Consider the following 27,814-nt stretch of genomic DNA (forward strand, 5'->3'; position numbering starts at 1 on the left):
GCGCTAACCCACAGACTGGATGAACTTGCATTATGTCGATTAGTTTGTGAGTGTATGTTAACTCACTGATCGGGCGAGTCTGGTGGAGAACGGTTCGGCAGACTCTGAGTCTCCAGCCGGTCATCCGAGAGGGAATTCCTGCTGACGGTCTCCCAGTCCAAACCACTCATCAGTCTTCTGACCAGAGGCTTGCTCGGCGACCTGGAAACACATTCGATTCACAACAGATCCATCAACCAGAACCACAAGAAACAATGTACAATTCAATTCCTAATGTAAAATTTGATACAAAATTTTAAATCACTACTGCTGTGGCATTTACATAAACCAACATGGCACATTTGACGTTGCGTAACAAGTAGAATTACAATTGGTTATCTTTATAAACTTTATTACAATTTTTTTTACAGCAAAAATGTTGGAGAAAGTGACCTTTATATATAGTTTACAAACAATCACTCTTTCCTGTTATCTTTGGTTCATACACATGCAACTCTTTTCAAAAGTCTTAGTTAACATAAATTTTAGGAATATTGCAAAAAGCCCAACTGTTTCAAATTTAACGTTATTTACAATATGTAAACGAACAAGGTTCATTTTACACATTTCAAAAGCAAGTTTGCGATGAGCAAACACTAGTTTACAAACAAACAATGCATTTGCTGTTACAATGTTTATTACTACTGAAAACCTTAAACATTTTATAACAAAGTACCTTGTAACAAACATTTCAAATTCAAACTTAATTTTCCTCAATTTTGCGATATTTTATAGGAAAACAATGAAAACATTAAAAAAAAAGTTAGCATTACAATGACACTAGTTTACAAACAAACACTCTTTCCTGTTACGATGTTTGTACACATGCTACGTCTAAAAACTATAAATATCAAACCTGTTTGTTTTTCATATCTGAATGTTATTTTACAAAGAAATTGCCTCACTAGATTATTGCTGTTGAATGACACAAACACTAGTTTACAAACAAACACTATTTCCATTTAGGTTGTTTGTAAACATGCTAAACTTTTATTAAATTGCCCAGAAATATTCCTGAAAATTGAATAAAGGAATCTTAATGAATTTCATACAAATATATATATTTATTAAAAAAAAAAAAAAAAACGTAGCAATTTTAACTCCGTCTCTGATATATATATTTTTTTTTTTTTTTTTTTTACGTAAACCAACATTTTACACAATGTTTTTGTTTCAGATTTCAAAACACAAGCCAACATGCTTTTCTGCTACTATGTCTAAAAACCTTGAAAATCTTCTAACAAAGTGCCCTGAAACATTCCTCAAAGGTAAAGAAAGACACCTTCCTGGATTTCGTACACTACATATATTATGAAAAATGTTTGCATTTCAGCTCATTCTGTGATATTTTTTTAGCATTTACATGAAACAACATTAAACATTTTACACATTACAATGCCCCCCCCCCCCAAAAAAAACCACATCAAAAATAGTTAGCATTACACCAATATTAGTTTACAAACATTGTTACGTGTACTCCTAAAAACCATAAATATCAAACAGATTTTTAAAAAAGCATCCCACTAATTTATCACTCATTAAAGAATCATACTATATTATTGTAATTGCACTACACAAACACTAGTTTAAAAAAAAACAAAAAAACAACAGCACTTTTTCCTATTATGATGGTTGCTACTTCTGAAAACTGAATAAACGGCCCAGAAACATTCCTCAAAAGTAAAGAAAATAATCTTAATGAATTTCATACAAATATTTAGAAAAACACACCAATATTAAGTACATTTTTGATATATCTATTTTTTAACATTTACAACATGGCACAATATACAATGCTTTTTGTTTTATATCGTGAAACAAACAAACAAACATGTTTTCCTGCTACGTTTGTACACATGCTACGTCTAAAAACCCTGAACGTTTTCTTACAAAGTGCCCTGAAACAATCCTTAAAAGTAAAAACACACAACTTACTGGATTTCGTACATTTTAGAAATACTATGGAACATTTTTCCATTTCAACTCATTCTGTGATACTTCTTAGCATTTACATAAACCACCATGAACGTAAAATGTAAAAAGTAACATATTTTTCCAATGAAAATTTCAGAAAAAAGTAGCAAGCAATACACTAAAACTAGTTTACTCTTTCCTGTTGCGATGTTCGTACACGTTGCCCTTAAAAACCACAAACATCTACTTTGAAATATTCCTCAAAAGCACTGTGTCAAACTTTACACAATTATCGCACCCTTCACATAGAAAAGATCGGGGTAGTTGAAAAGAAATACCTCCTAGAAGTATGATGAACCATAAACCGTAGTTTAACTTTCAGCCTCAGCATCTTCGAAGTAAGCATCTGAATGTGTTTTCACAAACATGTGTACGACATGTGCACGCCCTTCACAGCCGTGCGCTACACAGCCCTGCTTACACTTCCTGTGTTTGGGTGTCATTCTGAGAACATCTGACCACACAATGACACACACACACATATACACACTGACACCTAACACCCCAGGGATCGAGATGGGCGGGAGCCCTCCCATAATGCAACACACCGAAAAAAAAAAAAAACATACACACATAGATTGTCACATACTGTTAAATATAGCAGATATAACCACGATAAATATCCACGTCACTGTCTATAGTGTGGTGAACCAGGGCTATTATAGTTAACTAGAACCAAAACTATAGAAATATACTTTTGTTACTTCCAATAAACCATGAACAGAAAAAAAACTAAAATATTAAAAACTCATCAAAAACTAATAATTAAAAAATTATCCAGTTGCCCAGGAAACATTTCTACTTTTTATTTATTTTAACTTGATATACTAAAAAACTAAATACTAAAAAAGGAAAAGCTTACATATTGAAAACTGCGTAGACATAAATAAAATAAATAAATACAACTACTTAAATTTAAAATACTAAATAAAAGCTAATTAAAAATACTAAAATCTCAAAGATACTAAAATAACACTGCTGTGAACAAATAAACACAATATACGTATTACTACTGGATAACTTTTTACTTCCAAAACGTTACATAACGCATATTGCTTGCACAGAGTTCCCTCGCTTATTGGTTATTAAAAAATGTGTTACCTTGCAAAAACTCTGTTCTTGTTGCCCCTTTCCTTTCCGTACTGTACAGACTGCGCCTCTGTCCTCCCACTGCAAAAAAATCCAGAACATAGTGTAACTGGCGGCTCTCAAAACTCCATTTGTGCAAGAATCACGAGAGGTAACTCATGACTCATGCAACAGATGACAAAATGACTTACAGTCGTGATCAAAACTCGAGAAACACAACCAATAAATAGTGGCAGGTGATATAGCTAAAATTCATAATTTTCAGCTTTTCGATTAAATTCAGTATGACATTTTGATATGTATGCATTTGCAGTTTCAACATTTTTTATACGCAAAATTACTTTCCATACTTTACTTACTAAAAATACTAACTTTACTTAACATACTCACTTTACTTACTTAACATACTTTACTTACTTGCCTTGCACTGAAAATCCTTTACCTAATTTGATGTTTCTGGTCAAAAATGAATAAAAATTGCTCTAGTTATGCTATATTGTCACCAAATCTAAGCTTGACCTAAGCTTATGCATGTTTTTGAGTGAAGAAAAAGCATAATGCGTGTATAACTTTGGCAATGTCCACTCAAAAACTGAAATTCATAAGCTCAGATCAGTGAGGCCTATGATCAATCAGTTCCAAAAAACTGTGATAACATTAACTAACATTTCTGGGGAAAAAGCTAATTAAAATGACCAGAAGACAACACAGGGGCTAAAGTATCTCTATATATGTACCAAGTTAACAAATCAAATCAACATTGAGCATACTTTTATTTTTAAAATGCCCAAAATTTGAACATTTATGATGAAAAAAAAAGAAACATTTATGACTGATAATGAATTGCTGAGCCACTGTTTTGAACCAGCTCAATGAATTCATTCAGCACAAATGAGCTGATTTCCATGTTCCCATATTTGCAAGTCACAAAACAAGGAGAAAATATTGGTTTTCTGGCATAAAATCATCAGGTGGACAATCTAGTCCATAAACTGGAGGTTCAAAATGCCATAGCCTGCTCATATATCCACTACATCCCAAAAAAACAACACACGAGTTCGAACTCTTCTAACGTTCTCACCAGTAGCGAAACTTGGATCCGAGGGTGAAGTACTGCAGGAAGAGGTTTCTCTCAGGAGGAACAGGCCGCTCCAGTCTGAAGAATGTGTGATGCTCCACGCAGGCTTTCCATAAGTTCTTACAAGCTCTGTAGTTCATCATGTTGAAACCCAATAAAGACTCTCTGTTCTCAGTCTGTGAAACACATTAAGAAAAAAACAGAGATCAGATGGAAGAAAATTAGGAAAAAAAGGTTTATTGAGCTCAAAGCAGATTTGCAAATGATCCAGTTTCAGTTGTTAGTACCAATCACAATTTTGCAATTTTTTTTTTTTGATACTACAGCAAAATATATGACTTCAAATTTAAAAAGTTAAATATCAATCAATTAAATTGTAGTCTTCAGTTATTTCTTAAGTAAACAGCAGGTACTGTAATAATGAACATAAATAGATACAATAATCAAGTAAAGACAGGTTAAATTAAGAACAAACATCTAAACAAATACATAATTTTGTACATACCAGTTCTTTTCTTAGTTGTATAAAAAACTGTTTAGATTTAAAAGATATTTTTACAATTTTCAACCTGAAACACAAAAAAAGAGAAGGAAGGGGACATAAAAGATTAAACAAATTTGTATCCACAAGCTTTCAATGTAATTCCTCATTTAAAATCACGTCTAAGGAGAAATTTACAGCTAAAATGACACTCACCATGGAAAGTGGTTGACTCGTACCCTGTCCTTATAGACGGAGATGCCGGCAGACAACACTCCGATGTAAATGTCTGTGTTACAGTGGTCCTGAAATCATCAAGAGTTGAAAACCATAAGGATGCCGTTTCCATGGCAACATCAAAACCATTTTGTTTCAAAGGGTGCTTAAACTTTTGGTTTACTTAAGAAGGGATGATTATACTGGTGACCATTTCGATATCAGCCAATAACGCTAGATGGATTGAACAGTTAAAAGAAACAACAGATGACAAAACAGTATACTGACTGAACAAATACCTAGAACAACACAATAGTGATGTACGAAAATACTACTACTGCTTTCTACTTCAAACTTTCACATTTAATTTAAAATGAACTAAAATTGACTAGCAATTTAAAAACGTAAGCTTTTTTTCAGCTAGAACAAATAGCTGTAGTCAATAGCATTTTGATATACAGTTAAACTAAAAATTATTCAGACACCACATATAATTTTTGATATTTTTTTTACTAGTGGGTGCAGGACACTATAGTTCATTTATTTAAGTGAGGATAGCAAAATAAAGTAAACTGTGACATTATACCAAAAAATTCTTCTTATAGTGGACTACCAGTAAAATTTATAAAAATTTGGAACCAAAAATTATTCAGACACTTTGACCTGACCATGTTTTGCTTAAGTGTCTTTCTTTAATCGCTGAAGAAGAACTACACTGATTTATTATATCACAAAAAACAGCAAAACAAACAAACCAAACAAAATCAAAGCATCAAAACACTAAAAACAAAACAAAGCAAAAAAACAAAACATTAAAAAGAAAAGAAAACTAAAAAAAAACTAAAAACAAAACATTAAAAAGAAAAGAAAACTAAAAAAAACTAAAAACAAAACATTAAAAATAAATAAATAAAACAGAACAAAAAAACACTGAAAAATAAAATAAATAAATAAAGCAAAACATGAAAGAAAACAAGGGTGCATCCCTAGTTTTAAGTTAAAGCAGACATCATTCAAGCCTCTAGTGTTTGTTTGCAGTATATATATGAAACAGGAGGGGCAGACGTCGGGGTAAGATGGGCCAGTCACTCACCCGAGCATAGTGCAATTCCACGCCGTACAGCTCCAGCGTCCGCACAGCATTCAAGTAGTTAAACTCGGACTGAGCTGGTGTGAGTCCACTGCATAAGAGAAAGAGACTCAATCTCACAGATCCACAAACAATGAACCGCCTTGTTCCACAAATCTGTCCGTGTGTGTGTGTGTGTGTGTGTGTGTGCTCAGCTGTGACCCTTTGTTCCTCAGTCTCCGCTGACACTCAGTTAAATATAAGAATCTTTAACACACAGTGGATTTCATGGACATGTCTGGCATCTCTTACTTGTGCTCTTGGTGAAGTTTGGCGACCTCTTTCTCAAAGTCCTGCGGTGGGTTGGGAATGAAGTTGTACTCGGAGAGGTACCCAGGCAAATGTTCGGAGTGACTGTAGTCCCCCAGCTCAGCTGAAACACAAAACAGGCCAAGAAACCATGTGTGCATGTACGTCAGCGTGAGACATGGGGCACAATGTGTCCTTCACCCTTTCAAAGAGTCAGACTTCCAGTTTCCTCATGATCCAAGTGAGCAGACTGACTCATTCGGTATACCGGAAACTCAACAGAAATTAAGGTGAACACAGCTAATTTTCTTAAAATAGTTTGAAAGTTATTCCCAAACTTTTTTGCCCCCAAAATTAAAACTGATGATACTGACAAGTTGATAATTTATATAAAAAATATTTCATATTGTTGCATAAACCTAATAAAATTAACAATAAATACCAATAATTAATATATTATTACATTAATTATGTATTACAATTTTGCAAAAAATTCACAAAAATTAGAAATACTAAAAATAAAGTTGCACGTTCATTTATCTTAACATAATAATTTGAAGCATTAAATTTCAATTTTCTGGGGGGAAAGATTCTTAAATATCCCTGCGACTTTTCCCGACTTTTTCATTTGAGAGAATTTGTACAAAATTGCTTAATGCTTCAGACCATAATGTTGAGATAAACTGACATGCAATTTTATTTTGTTTTATCTCAATTTTCTTAAAAGAAAAACCACACTAAAAATGTTATCACAATTACATTCATCTTAACATTATCATTTGAAGCATAAAACATTTTTCAAAATAATTTTCTATATAATATAAAAAAACACTGAAAAAGTGAAAGTAAATTTACCTGAACATTATAATTTAAAGCATTATACACAATATTACACAATTTTAATAATGAATTTTCTACAAAAAACACTGAAAACAAAGTCGCAAGGACATTTATCTTAACATTATACTGTACATTGAAGCATTAAAGAGGTCATATGATGTTGCTAAAAAGAACATTATTTTGTGTATTTGGTGTAATGCAATGTGTTTACGTTTCAAAAAATTTTTCCACATACTGTGCATTGTTGCTCCTCTATGCTCCACCTTTCTGAAATGCGCCGATTTTTACAAAGCTCATCGTTCTGAGAAGTGAGGCGTGCTCTGATTGGCCAGCTATCTAGTACGTTGTGATTGGCCGAATACCTCAAGCGTGTGACGGAAATGTTACGCCCCCTTACCATGTTGTGTGTGATGCCGTGACCCGGCGCGACAAGACTAAAACAATAAAACCCATTACAAACGAGGCATTTGTTGCATTCAGTGAGGACATAATTACTGATTATAAATGACTCATACGGTCTTTTTACGCGTTGCGCCGCATAAACATTATCATGTCTGCTTTTGTGATCGGAGAAACGACAAACAATAAGCACTACTCTATAGGGGTGTAACGATAAATCGATTAATCTAATGCATCACAATTCTCTCTCAAATCGACTGAGCTTAGTTTTAACAGCAGATGGCACTGCATGCTTGCTTTCAGTTCCTTACACATACACCACTTGAACTTAAAATAATCATTCATAAAGTTCAAAAAGGTTGAAGCGAATTACAAGAGTGTCGACAGTGGGATGTGTTTACATTAATCGTGCGTCATAAAAGCATAAAAGCAGAGGTGCAAGTACATTTAACCACTCAGTTGAACACACAAGCGCTCTTCTTCGTGAGCATTTCAGTGTGCAGTTAAAAACTAGCCTAGAGCGCCATCTGCTGTTAAAAACTAAGTTCAGAATCGATTCAAGGGAGAATCGGGATGCATTAGGAAAATCACAGAATCGATCCATTAATCAATTTATCGTTACACCCCTACTACTCTACACAGCTCAAAACTCGCATTTGAATAGTCAGTGGCAAAATCTTTAAATATCGAAACATACTTACAGGCTGTGAGTCAGAAGCACCAGACTGTCTTTACAAAGTTGGAATTGCCCCACTGTGTTCACAGCCATTCATAGTGTTCACATTGTAGGCTACTCTCTCCCAGGATCAGGAAATAGTCCTCTGTAAAATGCGCTGCACACACTCGAATATTTGGGTTGTACTGTTCTGGAACAGTGTTGTAAATATAACTTAACCACTGATTTTTAGTTGTGTACTAATTTGGAAGGCCAAACAAAGTACTTTTGTTTTCACAACGAAACACAGCGTCTCCACGACATGGCAGCAGCAACAACAATACTACAGCGAGAATAAAAGTTACGCCTTCTTTCACTGCATATAAGTTTGTGTGGTGTTATGCAAATCTTCCCACACCGTGACGTAGACATGTGGGGGCGCGTTTGAATAAGCCATTTTAGGAGGGCGTGGCAGAGTCTTAACTTTTATAAAGAATATCTTTTTGGGTTTGAGACTTTAATCTTTGCAATTTTACAGATCTTATCTATGCACAAAATGCTTGTAACACTCCAAAAATAAAGGAAAACTTGAAATCGCATCATATGCAGGGCTCGCAAAATTTCAAAATCCCTGGTAGCCCTTCGGGCAGGTACTCTTCAGATTTTGGTAGCCCGAAAATTAATTAACTAGCCCGAATTAAAAAATTACTATTTTCTTTTCTTTTCTTTTATTTATTTAATATAGAAAATCAGATAGGAGTTTAAATGTCAATCAAAAATATTTTCAATACACAAATATCAACAAATATGAAGGAAGGAATTTTATTTCACTATTTACAGGGTATCTGCAGAATTTTCTAAAAATATATTTAATTTATGACCCATTTTAAGAGCTGCACAAGTAAAATGAACACAGAATGAGCGGGGTTGGACAATGTCTATGGTAACATACAGTTTTGAGCCATAAAATTACATGATTTACAGTTCAGATACAGGTTTCACAAAACAAAAATCTTATACAACAGCGTTTCAGGCTATAGGCCGCTTTTATGAAAAGGGATCAATCAAACATATAAATTGTTAATTTAAAACGTATAAATATTACTGTCTTAATTGTTTAGATTTTTAGAAGGCACATCAACTTCTTTCTCATTTACAACTCTATGTGTTTGTTGCGTAAAAACATGAGTTGATATTTGCATTGATTTGACCATAAACAGTAAGAAAGGCTTATTGGAAATGCAAATTCATTCTCTGCCACGAGGTGGCGCTTTAGGAGCGCTGAAATATTGCGGTTTCCCCGGAAACGCTGTACACAAAGCAGCTCAGAGCTCATAAACGCTGCTTTATCAGGAATTATAGGTAAAATGAAATTAAAATGCCAACCACACGTTTCTGAGGACAGTCGGTTCCCTTCAGAGACATTCACATAAAGACATCCGCGCCGCGTTTTGACTTGAAACGTGCAGCGCTCATATTTATTCAATGACATCATTGCCTTTTGAAGTTTAATCCTGCCGTATCGCGACTCTTGTCTTTCCGTCCCCAACTGTAAGACCTCTTGAAATTATAATTAAGACATTTCTTACACCATTTAACATTTTTTAAACTTTTTATGGCCTTAAGTTTGATACAACTCACTTTCAGAGTTTTTAAGGACCCGCGGGAGATCTGTATTTAAGGAGCCCGTCGGGCAGGCAGTGATACATTTTGGTAGCCCGACTGGAAAACACAATAGCCCCGGGACGTCGGGCTAGCGATTTTGCGAGCCCTGATTATGACCCCTTTAAACAATTGTACAATTTTCTCCACAAAAAAATTTAAACACTAAAAATAAAGTTGCAAGTAAATTTATCTTAACATTATAATTTGTAACATTAAATAATTTTGTACAATTTTCTCAAAACAATAAAATAAATACAGTAAGTTGTACACAGGGTTCCCACTCTTTCATGAACACCAGATTCAAGGACTTTCAAGGACTTTAAGCACCATTTATTTTATATCAAGCACCTATCAAATTCACACGCCAGCATATGTAGTGTCATGAAAGACCTTGCAGTACTAAACATTTTACTTACACTTAACATTTACATAAAAAATTTTAGAGTAATAATGTTTTGAATGTGTAGGTTTCATAAAATTATACCGTTTTGAGCAGCCGTGTTCAAAGGAATTTAATAAAATTCAATGAAGTTAATACTGGTAATATTCAAATACAATTTCTAAAATATTGATAAAATATGCAAACTGGTTTTTGCTGTAGTTCTTGTACAAGAATTAAATTTGAAATAATTTCCCAACTTTTAAATTAATAAAAAGTGGTTAAATGTTGTAATAACACTGTAAAACCTGTTAACATTAAAAATTTGCACACTCTCTCAATAAAGACGTTACTCATTAATAAATAAGTCAAAATTATTATTTTTCATCTTTGCCCGAGAGGAATGCAGGTGCTCAAACATGCAGCTGCTCAAAATTTCAATATTTTTAAAAAATATGTCATGAACATTTGAAACCTTGTACATGTGCAAATCTGCAACAACAACAAAAAAATAATAATAATAAAGAACAAAAAAAAAAAAAAAAAAGGACTTAAACGGTTTTCACTAAGCTGTTTTTATTATTTTTCCAAGTTCTACATTTTCTCCTTATCTCCATGTCGCAGTAAGTTCTGGGAGTTCATTTTTATTCCATCTCCTATCCTGAAAAGTCTGTCTTGCAGAGATTGACTAAAAATGAGCTCCTAAAACTTACTGCTATTCTGGAAGATAAATTCTTCAAACAGTGGCACAAGAGGATGTGGTGCTGGTCCTTCAAGAGTCACTCTCAACTTATCCGTCTATACAGCCTATAAAAATTTGTCTTCATGTATTTCACAACACTTCAGCATGTTATTCTTAAGTGAGGGTCATTTTTTTAGGATTTTTTACCCAAGCAAAGTCTCTGAGAACTTGACACCTTGTAATTCTGGAGACTCCAGGAAGTTCTGGAAAATGATGGTGCTGGAGACTAAAGTTTGACGGTTTACACCTAATTCTTCACATTAATTCTTAATTATTTTGCAGTTACTGTGCGTCTTTTCTTCTCCACCTGTTTTTGTCTAACCCTGCTGACCCATTGAGCATTTCACTGACCAATGGTCATGTCTTAACTTTACAATTTCTGTATTGCATTAGTTTTGAATATTTCTCATTGGGGATTTAATAATTTTTGACTTTTCAGTTAAATCTCTTTTTTGGCTCATTTTATCTGTAAAAGAAAACGTGCCTAATAATTCTGTACACATGAATATAAGGAGTTTTTCACTTCCAGCCTTCATGGACAATTATATATCACTTATAAATGATTAAATACAAAATTAATAGTAGTTATTAAGATCGATGTGGTTTGGAATTGGTAAAATGTGCTTGGAAAAAAATATGATCAGAATATCAACGGGCCTAATAATTATTCACGCACTGTAAAGATGTGCTCACTTTACACAGAGTGCGCGTGATCGCGAAATCGAAACCCCACATATTAATATCGTGAAAATGATATACAATATAGAATGTTTGCGGGAGCGGGACACACGTTGCAGGAGTGGGCGGTAATGGTCAGAAACTCAGCGGGAGCGGCTTATGTACATAAATGTACATTAATCTCAACACTATAATTTGAAGAATTGAAGAATAAAACAGTGTTATTTAACAGTGTTATTAAATTATTTGTATGGTTATTTTAGATAAATAGGTAATTAAAATGAAAACTAGGCAGAAATGAGTGTGCACAACAAAACAGCCAATAACGCAAAATTAAAAAAAGAAAATTAAAGCCAAGAATTAATACAAAACGATACAATTGCAAAAAACCTAACAAAACCAGGAAACTTATGCGATTAGTTATGCCGTTCCATAATAATCAAATGTGAAGCTACTAGTTAAACACACCAGCTGTGGTGAGTGTAACATGACCGGTTACCACAACAGATTGTTGATTATGTAATAAATCTGCACTAGACACATTTTTCAGCCTTATTACTGGAAATGGGTCAGACAGGGACAGGAAAGAGACAAAAGGCAGATCATGGACTATTTGGCAAAGTGTACAGCTTTTGTTCATCCTTTGCGGATGGTTATATCACCAGCCAAACAAACACACACACACACACACACACACACACACACACACACACACAGGTCAGAGAGTTTGCAATCAGTTCCTCAAAATCTGCTTCATTCAAACTGACGTGTAAACCATCATGGATGGCAAGTACGTACTTAGGATAATGCATTACAGCTTTAACATTTAAAATAAAAAACGCCCGATTAACAGAAAACCTCATTATTCCTCATATTTATTTGCTATTACAATGCTTTATAGACATTGGCACTGAAAAACCCATAGGATCACTAATTGTTAGTGCATAAATAAGCTGTAATACTTACCCTGAACAGCATAAGAAGCCAGAAGAACTGCAGTATTTTGTGGGCAAGGAAGTCTAGCAAACAGAAAGTAAAGTGTTGTATGAGATTTGCTTTTGGAGGAAAAATAAATAGTTTTAATAAATAAACTCACCTGCCACTCAGAATATCCTGCTTCAGTTGCAAAAAGTACAAATACCTGCAACAAATAAATATCACAAACAAAATTATTGTTAGATCCGTAATAAGCATCCAGACAGAGAAAATGTTTTTTTTTTTTTACTATTTACACAGATATAAGTTAAGTTATGTAATTATTATATTATATAATATACTTAGAATTTTACTTGTCATATGTGCAAAACTGGGTAGTAACTGATCACATGTAATCTGGATTACATAATCAGATTCCAAAAATGTAGTACTTGTAATTATATTACATTTTTAAACACTCATAACTAGATTGCAGTTACGTTTTATGGATTACATGATTATAAAGTATTCACACAATGGCTGTAAATTATTAATAATATAATAACAAATTTTGTTATAACAACAAAATATTTAAAACCTGGAAGACTTTGACAATGTCATTGCTCTTTTCAAATTTATAAATGTTTGTTTAAGTGACACAGGGATTCCCAAACTTTTTTGCTTGTCAAACCCCTTAAGTTAATATTTCAGTAATTTAACAATACATTTGCATGTTCTCTGATGTCAGTTAATGGTCATATATTTTATTTCTCTTAGTTGATTTGTTATTTAACAATAATCCCATTTAAAGGTATAAACAAGTTAGTTCAAAAGTACTTTAGAAGTAAACAAAAAGTAGTCAGAATACATTACCTAATATGAGTAATCTAGATTACATTACTGACTTCAATCTTTATCATGTCATTTTTAATCAGTAGCAGACTACAATTTGTAAGTAATCGACCCAGCACAGCATATGTGGAGAAATGTAAAAAAACTAAAAACTAAACTGTACCTTGTGTACTCTTCTTGTAGTTTACTAGGGTCACTCACAAAAAACTTCACTCTAAACCTCAGATTATGTGGAGATGGCCCTAAAAATGAAAAATAATTACAATCAGAACATTTTATACTGACACTTCAAAACAAACACCTTCAAATTTAAAAAATTGTAAAACATGACCTACTTTTGAGCTGTTTTCTAATAGGTTTATTTGGGTCCAGCCACCTCTGAAACACACGGTCATAACCAAAATTTAGGACACTTTCTACTCAACATTTTCACGATGAACACACAAACTGCTAAAAATATCAGCTCAGCGATGTGAAAGTCACCAAATCTGCTCGTCGAATCAAAACCGAACAACATCAAATGCAATGTATTAAACATTCACCTTGTTTTACTACGAGCTGAAACAGAAATCAGCATTTCAATATGTGACCTGAGAATGAACTTTCCTGTTTGTACTGACACTGTGTGTGTAGAAACCAAAATAACTGCCAAACTGCTCACTATAAATAATAAACAAGGTTCAAGGGATAATATTTTTGCATCTTTCTAATTGCTGTTATGCAAAAAATACAAATTTTCAGGTTGACATGTTGTGCTGCTTGAATGAACAAGGGTTTATGGGTGATCTGTTGCCGACGGCGACAACTGAGTGACAGGTGAGCATCTACCTGGCTGTCAGAAGAGTCGTCTGCTAGTTGAAGGCCAAAATAGTCTCGCTCTGTTAGCTCCAAGTGTTTATACACTACGTCCAACAAGATTCGCCCCGGATCTTGCTTCTACAAGAGACAGAACATATTTTGATATCAGTTTTGGACTGTTAAATTAAAACTAAAGAAAGCACACCAAATAAAAACATAAGAAAACATAAAACCACAAAATACAAGACTCAAAGCTAAAGCTAAGGAACACACAAAACAAAATACTAAACAAACTAAACCTAAACCAGAACAAACCAAAGCAAAAACCAAAACAAACCAGAACAAATCAAACCAAAATAAACCAAACAAAACCCAAACCACAAAAAAAACAACAAAACAAACAAAAACCAAACCAGAAAAAAACAAAACAAATGAAACCAGAACAAACCAAACCAGAAAAAAAAAAACCCAGAAAAATGACAGAAACAAAAACCAAAACAAACCAACCCAAACCAAAAAAACAAAAATCAAACCAAATCCAAAAACCAAAAAAAGAAAAAAAAAAAAAAAACCAGAACTACCAAAACAAAAATCAAACCAAACCCAACCTAAATCAGAACAAATTAAAATAAACCAAACAAAACCAAAACCACAAAAACAACAAAACAAACAAAACCAAAACCAAAACAAACCAGAACAACCAAAGCAAAACAAAACAAAACCAGAACAAATCAAACCAAAAACCAAAACAAACCCAACCCAAACCAGGGGCCCGTTCTTCGTACGTCGTTTATTACATCTGAGATGATTTGAAAGATCCTGATAACTGATCAAATAATGAAAATTATTTCATCACTAATAAATCTTTTAATGAGTAAAACTGGCTGTGTCTATAGTATTATAGACTACACAACATAGTTATATTATATTATTACATTGCTATATTATTTTCAAATTAATTTTTTAATTATTATTATTTTAAATTATCGTCCCTGGATCAGTAGGGTACTCTTGTAATAAAGTAACGCTAGCTGGGATAGATTTTAAGGATAAATTCTGCTTAAAAAGATGCAATCTAATCATGTTTACATGAAATAAACCTGCTCCCGAGCAGGTTTAAGCTTACGGACCCGTTGCTATGACAGCAACTCCGGGATGAGCTTCGAAGAACCAACCAATCCAAGATCAAGCGAAATCGTCAACAATCAAATCCAGCTAACGGAGTTAGCGACGTACGAAGAACGGACCCCAGAACGAAGAAAAAAAAAATCAGAACAATCCAAAACAAACCGAACAAAACCCAAACCAAACCCCAAACCAAACCAGAACAACCAAAGCAAAACAAAAAACAAAACCAGAACAAATAAAACCAAAAGAAAAGAAAATACACTTTTGCTTGAAAATTAAGCAAGTAATTAAGTAATGTATTTTTTTGATGAGATTAATGACTTTAATGCTTTAAATTTTTTCAGTCATTACAACACCATGTTTAAGTACCATAGCAATAACATGTTTTTTTTTTAAATAGAATTCAGACAAAAATATAGTATTTACACAATTTATGTTTTTGTGTGCAAAATACAGTAACTACAGTAAACTTACTGTATTACCTTACTGTAAAACTTTAGACTACGAGTACATCCTCCTCTGAATTTGAGGCAGTTTTAATAGACAAACTTTTCCAAGCTAGCTTAACCCTTCAGCCCAGACGATCTATGTAGCATGTATGATCATGACAGCCATGGCCTCAGGACACGCTTCTGTCCAACCCAGGAATGTGAAGCATCTGCCCGAAACAGCCACTGTGAGCTGCACACGCAAAACCAACCCCAGCCGCCACATCGCATAACTCCAGTCAGCCTCTATTGTACCTCACAGACGGCTGGTCTCCTGTGGTGATTCTTACGGACCTGCCATTTAGCAGACATTTTTCATCCAAACCAATTTATTGCACACTTAGCTGCAGCGATGCAACTGAGAAGTGAAACGCTGACACAGCAAAAGTCAGACATCAGTTACTTTGCGGTTTCTGGGTCACCTCTACCTAGGCTTGAACTAGCAACCTCCGGAAGATCATTATCCACCCAACTCTAAAACGTGTGCTCACTGTTTTTGAAAGAACAGTTCAGTCAGAAATAAAAGTCCTGTCAGCATTGTCACACGTCATTCCAAATCTGTAAGTTTTCTTTCTTCTGTGGAACACAAATGAAGATGATTTGCTGAATGTTCAAGCTGCTCTGTTTTTCAATGTGCAAAAACAGCTTAAATTTCAATCTGTTTGTATGACTTAAAGGGTCATATAATGCAATTTCAAGTTTTCCTTTGTCTTTGGAGTATTACAAGCTGTTAGTGCATATGTAAGATCCATATAGTTGCAAAGACTAAAGTCTCAAGCCTAAAGAGATATTCTTTATAAAAGTTAAGACTCGACCACGCCGTCCTAAAATGCCTCATTCAAACACGCCCTCACATATCTATGTCACTGTGTGGGAAGATTTGCGAAACACCGCCCAAATGTTTACGCAAAGAAAGGCAGTGTAACTTTTCTTCTCGCTGTAGTATTGTTGCCGCTGCCATGTCATGGAGACACTGTGTGTTTCCAAATACGGTAAGGGGGCGTAACCTTTCCGTCACATGCTTGAGGTATTCGACCAATCACAACGCACTGGATAGCTGGCCAATCAGAGCTCACCACACTTTTCAGAACGATGAGCTTTGTGAAAATTGACACGTTTCAGAAAGGCGGGGCATAAACCAGCAACAATAATGTACAGTATGTGGAAAATAATGTGTTTGTTGCACCTTAAACCACGTAAACACATTGCATTACACCAAATTCACAAAATAATGTTCTTTTTAGCAACATCATATGACCCCTTTAAAATGTAGTGCACAAATCTTACGGACAACTTTTAATGTTGCTCTTTGGACATTTTTGAAGCTTGACAGCCAACATTTTGGTTAGTTGGAAAAGAGCAGCTGAGATATCTTCATTCATGTTCCATCCACAGAAGAAAGAAAATCATACAAGCTTGGAATGACATGTATTTTGTGTTTTAAACTACACGTCTGAGGGGAAAAATGTGCATCATGTAGTTCTCAAAGATTTAAAAATTTTCTTCATAAGTCCTTCTGCTATAAGTTCTTCAAAAGGTTTATGAAGAACATTTAAACCATGTAGACCTATTTCTAAAGATTTTCAAGAATATTAAAGCATTCCTTAAAGCCCTTCTGAACCCTTAAAGAAGTTTCTGTAGGATTCCAGAGAAAGAAACTTTGGCTCTTTTCAACATCCAAAGAGATGCTTAAAACAGAAGAACACTGTTGAAATATTAGGATCTATATTCACCCAAGACCTACAAAATGAAAAAAACATCATTGAACTTGCGACTGAATTCAGAGCTTGGTTTTCTGCCAAAAGCACAAAATAAAAACAATTGCAATCTTATTAAGTTAGTATTGAAATACTGTTGAATTAAAGCAGATGTTTGCATTTTCTGAAGTGATTGCGAGTGATGTTGGCCTACTGCCAAGATCCCAGAGTGTTTTGAGTGGTTGCCAGGGCGTTGCTATGCAGCTGCTAAGGCATTCTGATTGGTTTTTAGCATCTTGCTGGAAGGGTTCTGAGTGGTTGTTAGATGGACAGATGGTTTGTTATTGGCCAAAGTCCAAAAAATCCACCCTGTGACCTTCAGTGTAAGTTTACAGGATTTTTTGCCTGTTTTGTTATCCACCAGATGAAAATCTAAGCTCTGGGCCAGTATTTATCAAGCCTCTAAGCATTACTCTCAAGAACACTGCTAAGAATTTTGACTTGAGTGAAAAAAAATTCTTATGTAAAAATTTAATGTAAATGTTCTTTGCTTGTTTTGAATAACTGAGGAAATGTAACCGTTTGATTAACTGCTTGTCACCAAACATTGAGAACATTCTTCCTCTGCTGAAAGATTTGCGCACGTCTCTGTCTCCTCAGCACCATCACAAGCCCCTGCTGGCAACTCCTAACCACTTGAGAGACCTCTCGAGTAGTCTCAAATAACTGGGAGAGTAAGAGTGATTCTTAGCTTTAAGAAATTTGAATTTGAAACTTGCTTTTATACTTAAATTTGAAAGTAGGAGTAAATTTCATGAATTCTCAGCACTTAAGACTAAAATGGCACTTTGAGTAGCTTGATAAATACGGGCCCTGAACACTTAATAATAACTAGTGCTGAGGGTGGATTAGCTTAATTAAAGAAACAGTTCACCAAAAAACTAAAAATAAATACGACCTCATGTTGTTGACACATTGCCTCTGAAACTTTCACCCGTCATAATAAAAAATAAAAATAGAATTTTTTTTTAAAAAATCAGACCAGGTTCGATTTTCTGCGTTTACGCATCCGTAGTAAGCATTTTGACAGGAAAGGATGACGAACACGAAGAAAAAAAAAAAATGCATATGTAAATTTCGAACTCAGTGTGCAAGGACCTTTTCATCACTTGCTCACCAATGGATGCTCTGCAGTGAATGGGTGCCGTCAGAATAAGAGTCCAAACAGCTGATAAAAACATCACAATAATCCACAAGTAATCCACACCACTCCAGTCCATCAATTAACACCTTGAGAACCAAATTGCTGTGTGTTTGTAAGAAACAAAACCATCATTAAGACGTTAACGTCAAACAGTTGCATCTGACTAAAACACAAGCCCATAACCCATAATATCATTCAAATAACACATCAAAATCCACCAACATATTTGTTTAGAACAGTTTCAGACTATTTTCACTTGGTGCTTGATTTGTGCATATTTCTCTCCTGATTCAGACAAGATGACATTTTCACTGGAAAAAGCGATATTATGGATAGAGGACTCATATTTTTGCCGGAAACAATGATTTGACTAGAGTGGTGTTTTTAATCATCTGTTTGGACTCTCATTCTTTCTGACGGCACCCATTCACTGCATTGCAAACTGCATCTTGGCCTGAGGGTGAGTAACCAAAATTTTCTGGATGAACTATTCCTTCACCGATGTTACACATACATGAATGAACGTGTGTATACTCACATTGACACTGAAGGTCTGTACTGTGTTGTCCAGCAGTAAAACGTTACACACCACCTGCACGTGCTGTCTCTCTCTGGCCTCCTCCAACGCTCCCACATCGTAAGATCTGCCAGCAGGCAACCGGAAGCGTGCGGTCATTACGGTCCCCACTCCGTCTGAGAAACACACAGAGGCTAAAGGTCACCAAAACGCTCACCTGACCACGGTAAACGTTATTAAGCAGTGTAAAACACACATGCACACACAAGCCCACGTGATCCTACGGCAAACATCATTCACAAACATTAATCTGTACTCCACCTAAAAGTTCCTGTAAACATAATAAAAGCGAGCAGGGAAAATGTTTTAAAGATTTTAGCTTTCAGGTTCTACAAGTAGAGACGGGAAGGCAAAAATCAGAACAAGCCACTTAGAAAATAGTCTTTCAATTGAAGAAACTCGTAAAGGAAATAGAGTTCAGGGTTGGTGTCAAGATAATTCGGATTCATACAACTCACGAAAGGAAATAGCTTAATATATTTACTTTTTTCCCCCTCTGTGAGCTAACCTAATTCAGCTTCTAAAACCGCTGACATTCATCCTCTAATATTGAAGTCTTTCATTCAAGGTTTTACTGATATTAAACGCTCTTCTCAAAGCAAATAAGGTCACGTTCGGCCAGCTCTCAGATTCCTCAAGACAATCGGCCCACTGAAGAGTCCCTCAAAAGATACCTTGTTGAAAACCTATTTATATTAGAAAAGATCGAGCAATTTCAAATCAGAAGAATTTCTACAAAGCAGAACGCTATGAATCTTCCTTTGAACTCCTAGCAAAAAGAGATGTAGCATTTTACAACCACAATCTCCCACACCTAATTGAATTTAATTTCTGATATTGATATCATCAGCGATAACAAAGACAACACAACGAAAATGCACTTTAAGGTGATAATTAACGCTGCTGACGTATAAAATACAAGATAAAAGAGAAAATATCGCAAAATATTATCTATGCTAACAATGTTTTCACTAATGACGAACACTGGTAAACTGAAGCGCTTTGCTAGTGGGTTAATTAACCCCAAACACATCTTATATACATATAATTAATCAGTACAAAAATACACAACAAATGTAATATTACAATTTTCATTGCACATAATGTTACGAACGCACAAGTGGACTTAAGCTATGTTACATGCTAGTCAGAAAATGCAAGTCTTGTTATGAATGTGCACTCTGTAACAATGCACAAAAACATTAAATAAATAATGAATTAAAGACGTAAAAGAGCATAAAAAATGAACAATTTTGCCATTAAATGTTGATGTCCAAAGTTAACTGAAAATGTTTGGTTTAATTTTGAACTTCCTTCACAACTAAAGGGTTTTTACTGACTAAAACACAATTTTTTTTAAATTATTTCTTCTCATTTTTAATTTTTTTCCCTTATTTGACCCAACATAAAGCTAAAAAAGTTAAAGCAGAAACATAAATAAATAAATAATGTAAATATGTATGTATATTATATTACATTATATTATGTTACATTATATGCTTCTCCAATGACATGCTTCAACTGTGTCAGCATCTATTTTGTGGACCAAACCTAGATGAAGAACATAAAAAGTTTAGTTACCTGATAACCCAAATTTGTTTTTCAGCCTAAATGAAAACATAAATTTAGTTTTCTGTGTTTTGGTAAAACAAAATCAATTTTGGAGCATCCCTAAAAACTGACTAAAATGAATGAAGTTTACATGTCAAAATATCAACTAAATCTAAGGGATATTATGGTCAAAAGACAAAAACAAAACCTAAAACTAAAAAAGTGTGTAAAAATGGACACTTAACTATACATAAGATAATCTAAACTCTTTTGCTTTAAGCATTTCACTCTAGAAATCAAAGTAGTGTATCGGATGGCCCACTATAAGGCCCCGTTTACACTAGTGCGTGTTCATTTTAAAACGGCGTTTTAGAATGAAAACAATCCTCGTCTACACTGACGTTTCTACACTACACAACCTAAAAAGCATGTCACGTGACCATTTATGCAGGTACAACCATAGATATGTATAGGTAGATTCCCTATTATTTAGATGGCGGATGAGTCTACGTGCTTGGAGAGGTCGAATGGGAAATCTACCCATACATATCTATGGGTACAACAATGAGCATGATGCTATTTGTTTACACGGTCGTCAAGGATACGCAGAGAGAATGTGGGCAGCCACGCCATCGTTTTCAAAAGTCTCCATTTTGGTCCATTTACACTGAACCGCTACCCCGAAGTTTTCAAACTAAAACGGGGTCAGCAGCGTTTTCAAAAGTCAAAAGTTCAAAAAACGCACAAGTGTAAACGGGGCCTAAGATCTCAGACTTTAGACCCCCCTCATTCGAATGATTAGCTCTAGACAGCCCACTCTGGACTTTTTAGAGCAGAATATCTAGAGCCAAAAACTCTTACGTTAAGGAGTTTTTTCTAGAGTTTTGCATAGGGTCTCAGACTCGACGCCACCCCATCTAGAGTCTTTGTTTCTTGTTATTTGAAAGACCTTTTCATTCACATTGCTTTTCTGTGTGTTGTAACCACAATCTGGGAGGAAAGGACCATATCTGTCCACAGGGCAGCTGACGGGGAGCAGGTTATGAGCTTATGTGATGTTGTATACAAAGTCTCTTTCCAGGAACACTGGCTTAACACATTCGCAGCACGTTTACTGGTGCTAAGGTCAGGGAAGAGGGTGACTACCATTCACCAGTTGAACTTAAAGGGTACTCACCCTTGTTTAAACCTGGAACACAAAACGTCACCGTTTTATGTTTGTGTTTTGTTTTTACAATGAAAAGTCAATGGGGTCCAAACAAAAACTCATTGGACCCCATTGTAAAGACAGAAAACAAAACACCAGAACATTTTTCAAAATATCTTCTTTTGTGTTTCACAGAAGATCAAAGTCATATGGGCTTAGAACGACATGAGGGTTTGTAAATTATTGTCTTTTTTGGGGGTGAACTATCCTTTTATGTTTTTTACAAAGAAATAAGATAAAACAAGTCAAGTTTTTATTTAGGATCCACCAAGCTTTCTCTTCCCCTTTGAAATGGCATTTGTTTCATTTATCATTCACAGTTCCCGGCGTGGTTTATTTTTACACTTTTTTAGTGGCTTCTAAAAATGGACACACCTAAGTTTCTTTACACATGTTCATGCTGTACAAAACAAGCTCCCATAACACTTAAAGGCAGCTGTGTAAACAACAGGGGGTCAGAGTTCATGACCTGTAGGAACAAACATGCGACCTTTCTCGACGGTCACAGTCGCTTATTCAAACTCCCCCACCCAACTGATTAAAACCATTAATCTACGACACAATCTACATGGAAAGGTACTGAACAGACAAAAGGTGCCATCAATAACAAATGCGTTATAGCATACTTAAACTTTTAACATCCGTTTGACTAAATTTGCACCAGCGTACCTTTACAAAGCAAGTCTTCTGAGACAAAGGCATCACTGTTTAGGATCTCTTCAATTCTTATGGTCACTGTTATCACGACGATGAAGAATGAAAAGATATGAAGTAACAAAAACCTCAAAGATTTTCCAATCGTAAGATCACAAAAACACAAATCAGTCCTAAAAATAACGTTCATATCTGATACTTACATCAGCACAGCCTTCTTTGTCCTGCGTGTCAATGCAGAAAGGATAATCTCTTTGTATAACTTGCTAAACTGTGATGTGATGTGTATGTGTGTGTGTGTGCGTGTGCGTGTGAGAGAGTGTGTGGTGGTGGAACATTTCTCTTCTGTAGAAGTTTCCCCGGATGTCATCGAATACCACAAACACCGAAACATTTACAATTTTCCGCTGAGTGGGGTTCAGACCACCAACACCTCAGAAGATCTCAGACAGTGGGGTTACAAAATGAGTTTATCCCCCACCCAAAAAACACTCACGGTCAGCCCCCTAAACCAATATTTCCATCCTTCTCTCTAAGGTGAAGCCACTATTATCCTATAATGCATAATAAGCTACTGAGGTTCTCAACTAGTGCCCTGATTAAGATTTGTGAAAATCATTAAAAAATACAAATGCTGGAAGTCAGTAACATTAATAAAATTATATACTTTTAAATATAAATTCCAAAATATTTTGTTGTTGACGTCAACTGCATGTGTTAAATCAAAATTTATGACATTTTCCCACAAATTTACTTGGTAATTTGGCCAATACTAAAACAAGATTTATCCTACTATTCGTTCCACGTGTTAGTCTGGTAAATCACACTTCTGTTGTCATTTATGCACTTACAAAATTGACAACATTCAATTTAGTGAAATTTTGTGATTGATTGGACATATGCAGTTCACTGTATCTTCCAACACATTTGAATGCTCAATTTTAAGGACATTTTACAAATAGACTGAGTAAAATTTTCCGTTCAGTGGTTCTCAACTAATTTTGCTTCAGGAAGCAGATCTTGCATTAGACATCAAGGAGGAGTCCAAAACAGCACTTTTTTATGGCACTGTTGGACCTTACAAGTAAAATTTTACAAATAAAATTTAGAGATGCACCAATTGACCGGCCAGTGATCGGAATCGACCGGTTCACATGCCGAGTTCACACTGCACGATTTTCAAAGTCATCGAATCACCATTGTTTTCACACTGCACGAATATCTGGGGTAGCATTCAGTCGCTGCTGTGTTCACATTTCACGACACACTGTAAAAAATGACCGTAATTTTAACGGTTAAAAACTGTGAAAATGCCACAGTAAAAACCTGTTAAATGGTTAACGGTAAGTTCCCCTAATATATATGGTGAAAAACTGTAATAGATATTTCAGACAATTTTACAGTGAAATACCGTTTTTGGAAGTGAAAAAGAATATAAAATTTACAGGGAAAAACTGTAAATTGACGTTCCCAGGATTCCCTGAGTTGCATTTCAAATTTTGCTTGAATGTTTCTTCTTAGTTTTTTCTTATCAGTTATGTTTATTAGGGTTGTTTGTTACATCTAATGTTGTTAAATGAATGTTAATTGCAAATTTCAGTTTAATGAGTCTCACCATGATGTTTAATGTTTTTGTGAATGACACTGTGCACCTTCTATATGTGTTATTATTTAAAAGCTGCTTGTGATGGGCTTTGGTTCATCATGTGACTTTCTCATCACCACCTGCATTTGGTGGTTATCAGTGTATTTCAAAGGTACAAAACAGATTTCAGTACTTCTATAGGTTGGTATATTAACATTATATCAGTTGATGAAATTACGGTATTTGACTGTAAATTTAAGTTAAAACCGTAAAACCTAAAATGTTGCTACCGTATTATTTACGGTAGAATTCCGGCAACCACAGCTGCCGGTTTTTTACCGTAAATTTTACAGAATTGTTTTTACAGTGTAGATCGGCGACAGGACATTACACACTGCATGACTTTACAACTTGACAACTCTGTCTCTGTCTGGTCCGCAAACTACAGCCAAACGCACGCGAGAAGTGATTAGGTAATAACGCATGAACACGCTGATTTTATGGTCTATAAATCCTCCCCGAACACACAATAATTAACAAAGTTGACTTGTTAACAAACATACTTCTGCTGGGAAATATTTATACACAAATCTAAGTAGCCTACTTGAAAGTGAAACCAACGTTTTGTGCATTTTATAATGAGTTTATTTCTTATAGCCTATAAAAGCCCTCAAAGTGATGAAAAAGAAAAATGCAATAAATATATTGTCCTTTATAAAAGAATATTATTTACAGGAAAAACCCTAGCCCCTTCTTCATCTTCATCTAGCCTGTTCTGAATATTCTAATGCAAAAATGTAGGCACGTTGTTTGTAAATGGCTTGCTATGTAAAAAAAAAAAAAAAAAAGTCCTCCCCGAACTTCAGATATTTAGCATGTCAAATATTTCACGGGTGTCAGCGTTCGGCGATTCTCTCAGATCGCGTCTTTGATAATTCACACTGCGCGATTGTCACTCGCGTGAACGAGCACCGACTTGCCTCCGATTTCGAGATGGTCCTCACTGCAGAACACAAGATCCAGGGGGTGGAGTTGGATCTAGATACAACTCCTCCCACCTTACATAGACCTAAACCTACCTGTCTCCACCCCCTGATCCATAAACCCACCCATCCCCACCCCTAAACCTACCCATCTCCACCCCCTGGATGAGGTTCCAACTCCGCCCTCTGGATCTTTTGTTCTGCAGTGAGGGGCTACTGCCGATTTCGGGCATTTGGCGGCGATTTATCAAAACCTGTCGGCGAGTGAAAAATCTGGCTAAAATCGTGCCCGCACATCAATTTCAACACGATTGCAATGTGACACTGATTTTATACAATAGTATTTCAATAAACAAGAAGTTAAAATTAAATGACTTAGATTTAAGAAAAAATATTGACTGTTTTTGCTCAATTTCGCTCAATTTCAAAGGCACTGTTGGACCTTACAAATAAAACTGCATGCATTCTTTAAAAAATTATAAGTAATTTTTTTTTTTTTTTACAAATGCATGTGTACTTAAAATTTTGCTTGTAAACGCCAAACGCAGATCTTGTAAACCATGTCAATTGGCAGCCAAAAATAATTCTTTCCAACATACCGCTGGGCCTTACGAGTAAGGTTTTACAAGTAAAATTAAATGCATTCTTAAAATCTTACAAGTAATTTTTATTTTACATTTTGCGCATACTGAAAATTTTGCTTTTAAACGTCCAAAGAAAATCTTGCATCGAATGTCAAGTGGCAGTCTAAAACAGACCTTACAAGATAGTTTTGGACCCGATAAGTAAAATATTTTAAATTCTTAAAACTGTACAAGTATTTTCTGTTACAATTGCATGCATATTTAAAATTATGCTTGTAAATATCCAATGCAGTTCTTGCATTAGACATCGAGTGCCAGCCCAAAATAGTACCTTAGAAGGTACGGTTGGATCTTACAAGTAACATTTTACAAGTAAAACTGTGTACATTTTTTTTTTTTTTTTTTTTACAATTTCATGCATACTTAAAACTTTGCTTGTAAATATCTGATGAGCTTTGAACATCAAGTGGCAGGCCAAAATAGTACCTTGCGGGACACTGTTGGACATCACAAATCGCATTTTACAAGTAAAATTGCATGCTAAAACTACAAGTATTTTTTATGATTGGATGCATACTTGAAATTTTTCTTGTAAACATCCAAACGTAAGATCAAAGTTCTGAAGCAAAACCAGTAGAGAACCACTGAGCTAGAAGACGAGAAGACAAAGATGCTAACAGCCCAACAGGCTGTCATTCATGCATTCGTTCATTCATTCATTCATTCACGCGACACATCATCCATCCAAGTTACCTATTCCACCTGAACCAAAGCCAGCTTTACAGAAACATCCAACCCTACTGCAATAAAAACCATTCAACTGAACACATGGTTACACGACACATCAATTTTCTCATGAAAAAGGGCTTTGTGCATCATCAGAAGAACACCACACATCCAGATCTGGCACTACAGTCTGTTGAAGAATGCGCACTTACACACACGCTCACACACCAGGGGGACAGAACAGGAGATGATGTCACCGACTCAACCAGGGGAGATGCGTAGTGCCCAGAAAACAATTAGAACAAACCTTATGGTGATACATTGCACCAATATAAGGTCTTCTATGGATCCAACTGTATGCAAGCAGATTATTTGCATGCAAAGGATGAGAGCTGAGGTTATGTAATGATGTGGCAGAGAAAAGAAGGCACAATGGGGAGCAGCTGAGATGTACAGATGTGACATAAACCTTAAATAAACACAAAAGCTCAAATATCGCTCACATGACAGCTGAAGGATCTCGAAAAGAGGCCATTGAGAGGGTTGCCAGGTATCAGAACAGAACGAAACACACTATGCATGTAATCCATGTTGCCCGGCTGCACAAATCACAGACACTGCATGCATTTTGGCCATCATATGGATGGATTATCTTGACATGCAGCAGAAATTAAACCCGGAACGTTACATAAAGGCATTTGCATGGCATCCGAAGCAAACCTGTCCCTAAAATCAGCGTGCAAGGTGAATGCACGCTTTATGCCTCTGCCTGTGCATCATTTCAGGGACCTGGAAGCTTGCATTGGCTGGTTTGGTTGCTATGCAATGGGATAAAAAAGGAAGACAGGGCATGCATGCATGCATGAATGGTGACACCAATACAGAAATACAAACATAATGCATGCTTACCTTCATATACAGGTCTAGGAGAGTCCAGTGAATTGAAGATGATCTTGAATTATGATGGAAGGAGAATAGGAGGGGGGGGTGGAGGACAAAACGGCAGCTCATCTGCAGGAAAATAACCACATTGCTGTAGATGTTCACATTACATTCAATTCAAGGGGCCTCTGGCACAGTAATAAATAATAATTCCGAAACGGGAACGCAATCCTGGCTTCTTCTTGGGTGCGGTGCATTAAATAAAAGCCTCACACGCAATTGCAATCTTCTCTGTGGCTGCTGGCCGGGTTTAGCTCTATAATCCCGCATATGTCTCTGTATTGCTGCTACTGGCTGCTGCGGCTGCAAC

General features: G+C 35.3%; 1 protein-coding gene across 3 annotated transcripts in view; it reads right to left on the bottom strand.

Moving 5' to 3' along the window:
* The window catches only part of ptpn4b (protein tyrosine phosphatase non-receptor type 4b), a 41,964-nt gene extending 14,150 nt beyond the window's left edge, over positions 1-27,814 (bottom strand). For 2 of the 3 annotated variants that reach the window (XM_058760510.1, XM_058760508.1), the window contains exons 1-14: positions 27,472-27,814; positions 19,234-19,388; positions 14,209-14,316; positions 13,716-13,758; positions 13,544-13,622; positions 12,710-12,754; positions 12,580-12,632; positions 6,259-6,379; positions 5,971-6,058; positions 4,878-4,966; positions 4,686-4,749; positions 4,184-4,356; positions 3,115-3,183; positions 67-201 (exon numbers count right to left, since the gene is read on the bottom strand). In XM_058760510.1, the coding sequence (XP_058616493.1) occupies positions 67-201; positions 3,115-3,183; positions 4,184-4,356; positions 4,686-4,749; positions 4,878-4,966; positions 5,971-6,058; positions 6,259-6,379; positions 12,580-12,632; positions 12,710-12,754; positions 13,544-13,622; positions 13,716-13,758; positions 14,209-14,316; positions 19,234-19,371 (1,205 nt within the window). In that variant the 5' untranslated portion in view covers positions 19,372-19,388; positions 27,472-27,814. Of the gene's footprint in view, positions 1-66; positions 202-3,114; positions 3,184-4,183; positions 4,357-4,685; positions 4,750-4,877; positions 4,967-5,970; positions 6,059-6,258; positions 6,380-12,579; positions 12,633-12,709; positions 12,755-13,543; positions 13,623-13,715; positions 13,759-14,208; positions 14,317-19,233; positions 19,389-22,887; positions 22,997-27,471 lie in introns of those variants that run through there. The other variant, XM_058760509.1, reaches the window with a different exon arrangement.

Source organism: Onychostoma macrolepis, chromosome 22 (genome assembly GCF_012432095.1).
Source record: "Onychostoma macrolepis isolate SWU-2019 chromosome 22, ASM1243209v1, whole genome shotgun sequence".
Lineage (NCBI taxonomy): Eukaryota > Metazoa > Chordata > Actinopteri > Cypriniformes > Cyprinidae > Onychostoma > Onychostoma macrolepis.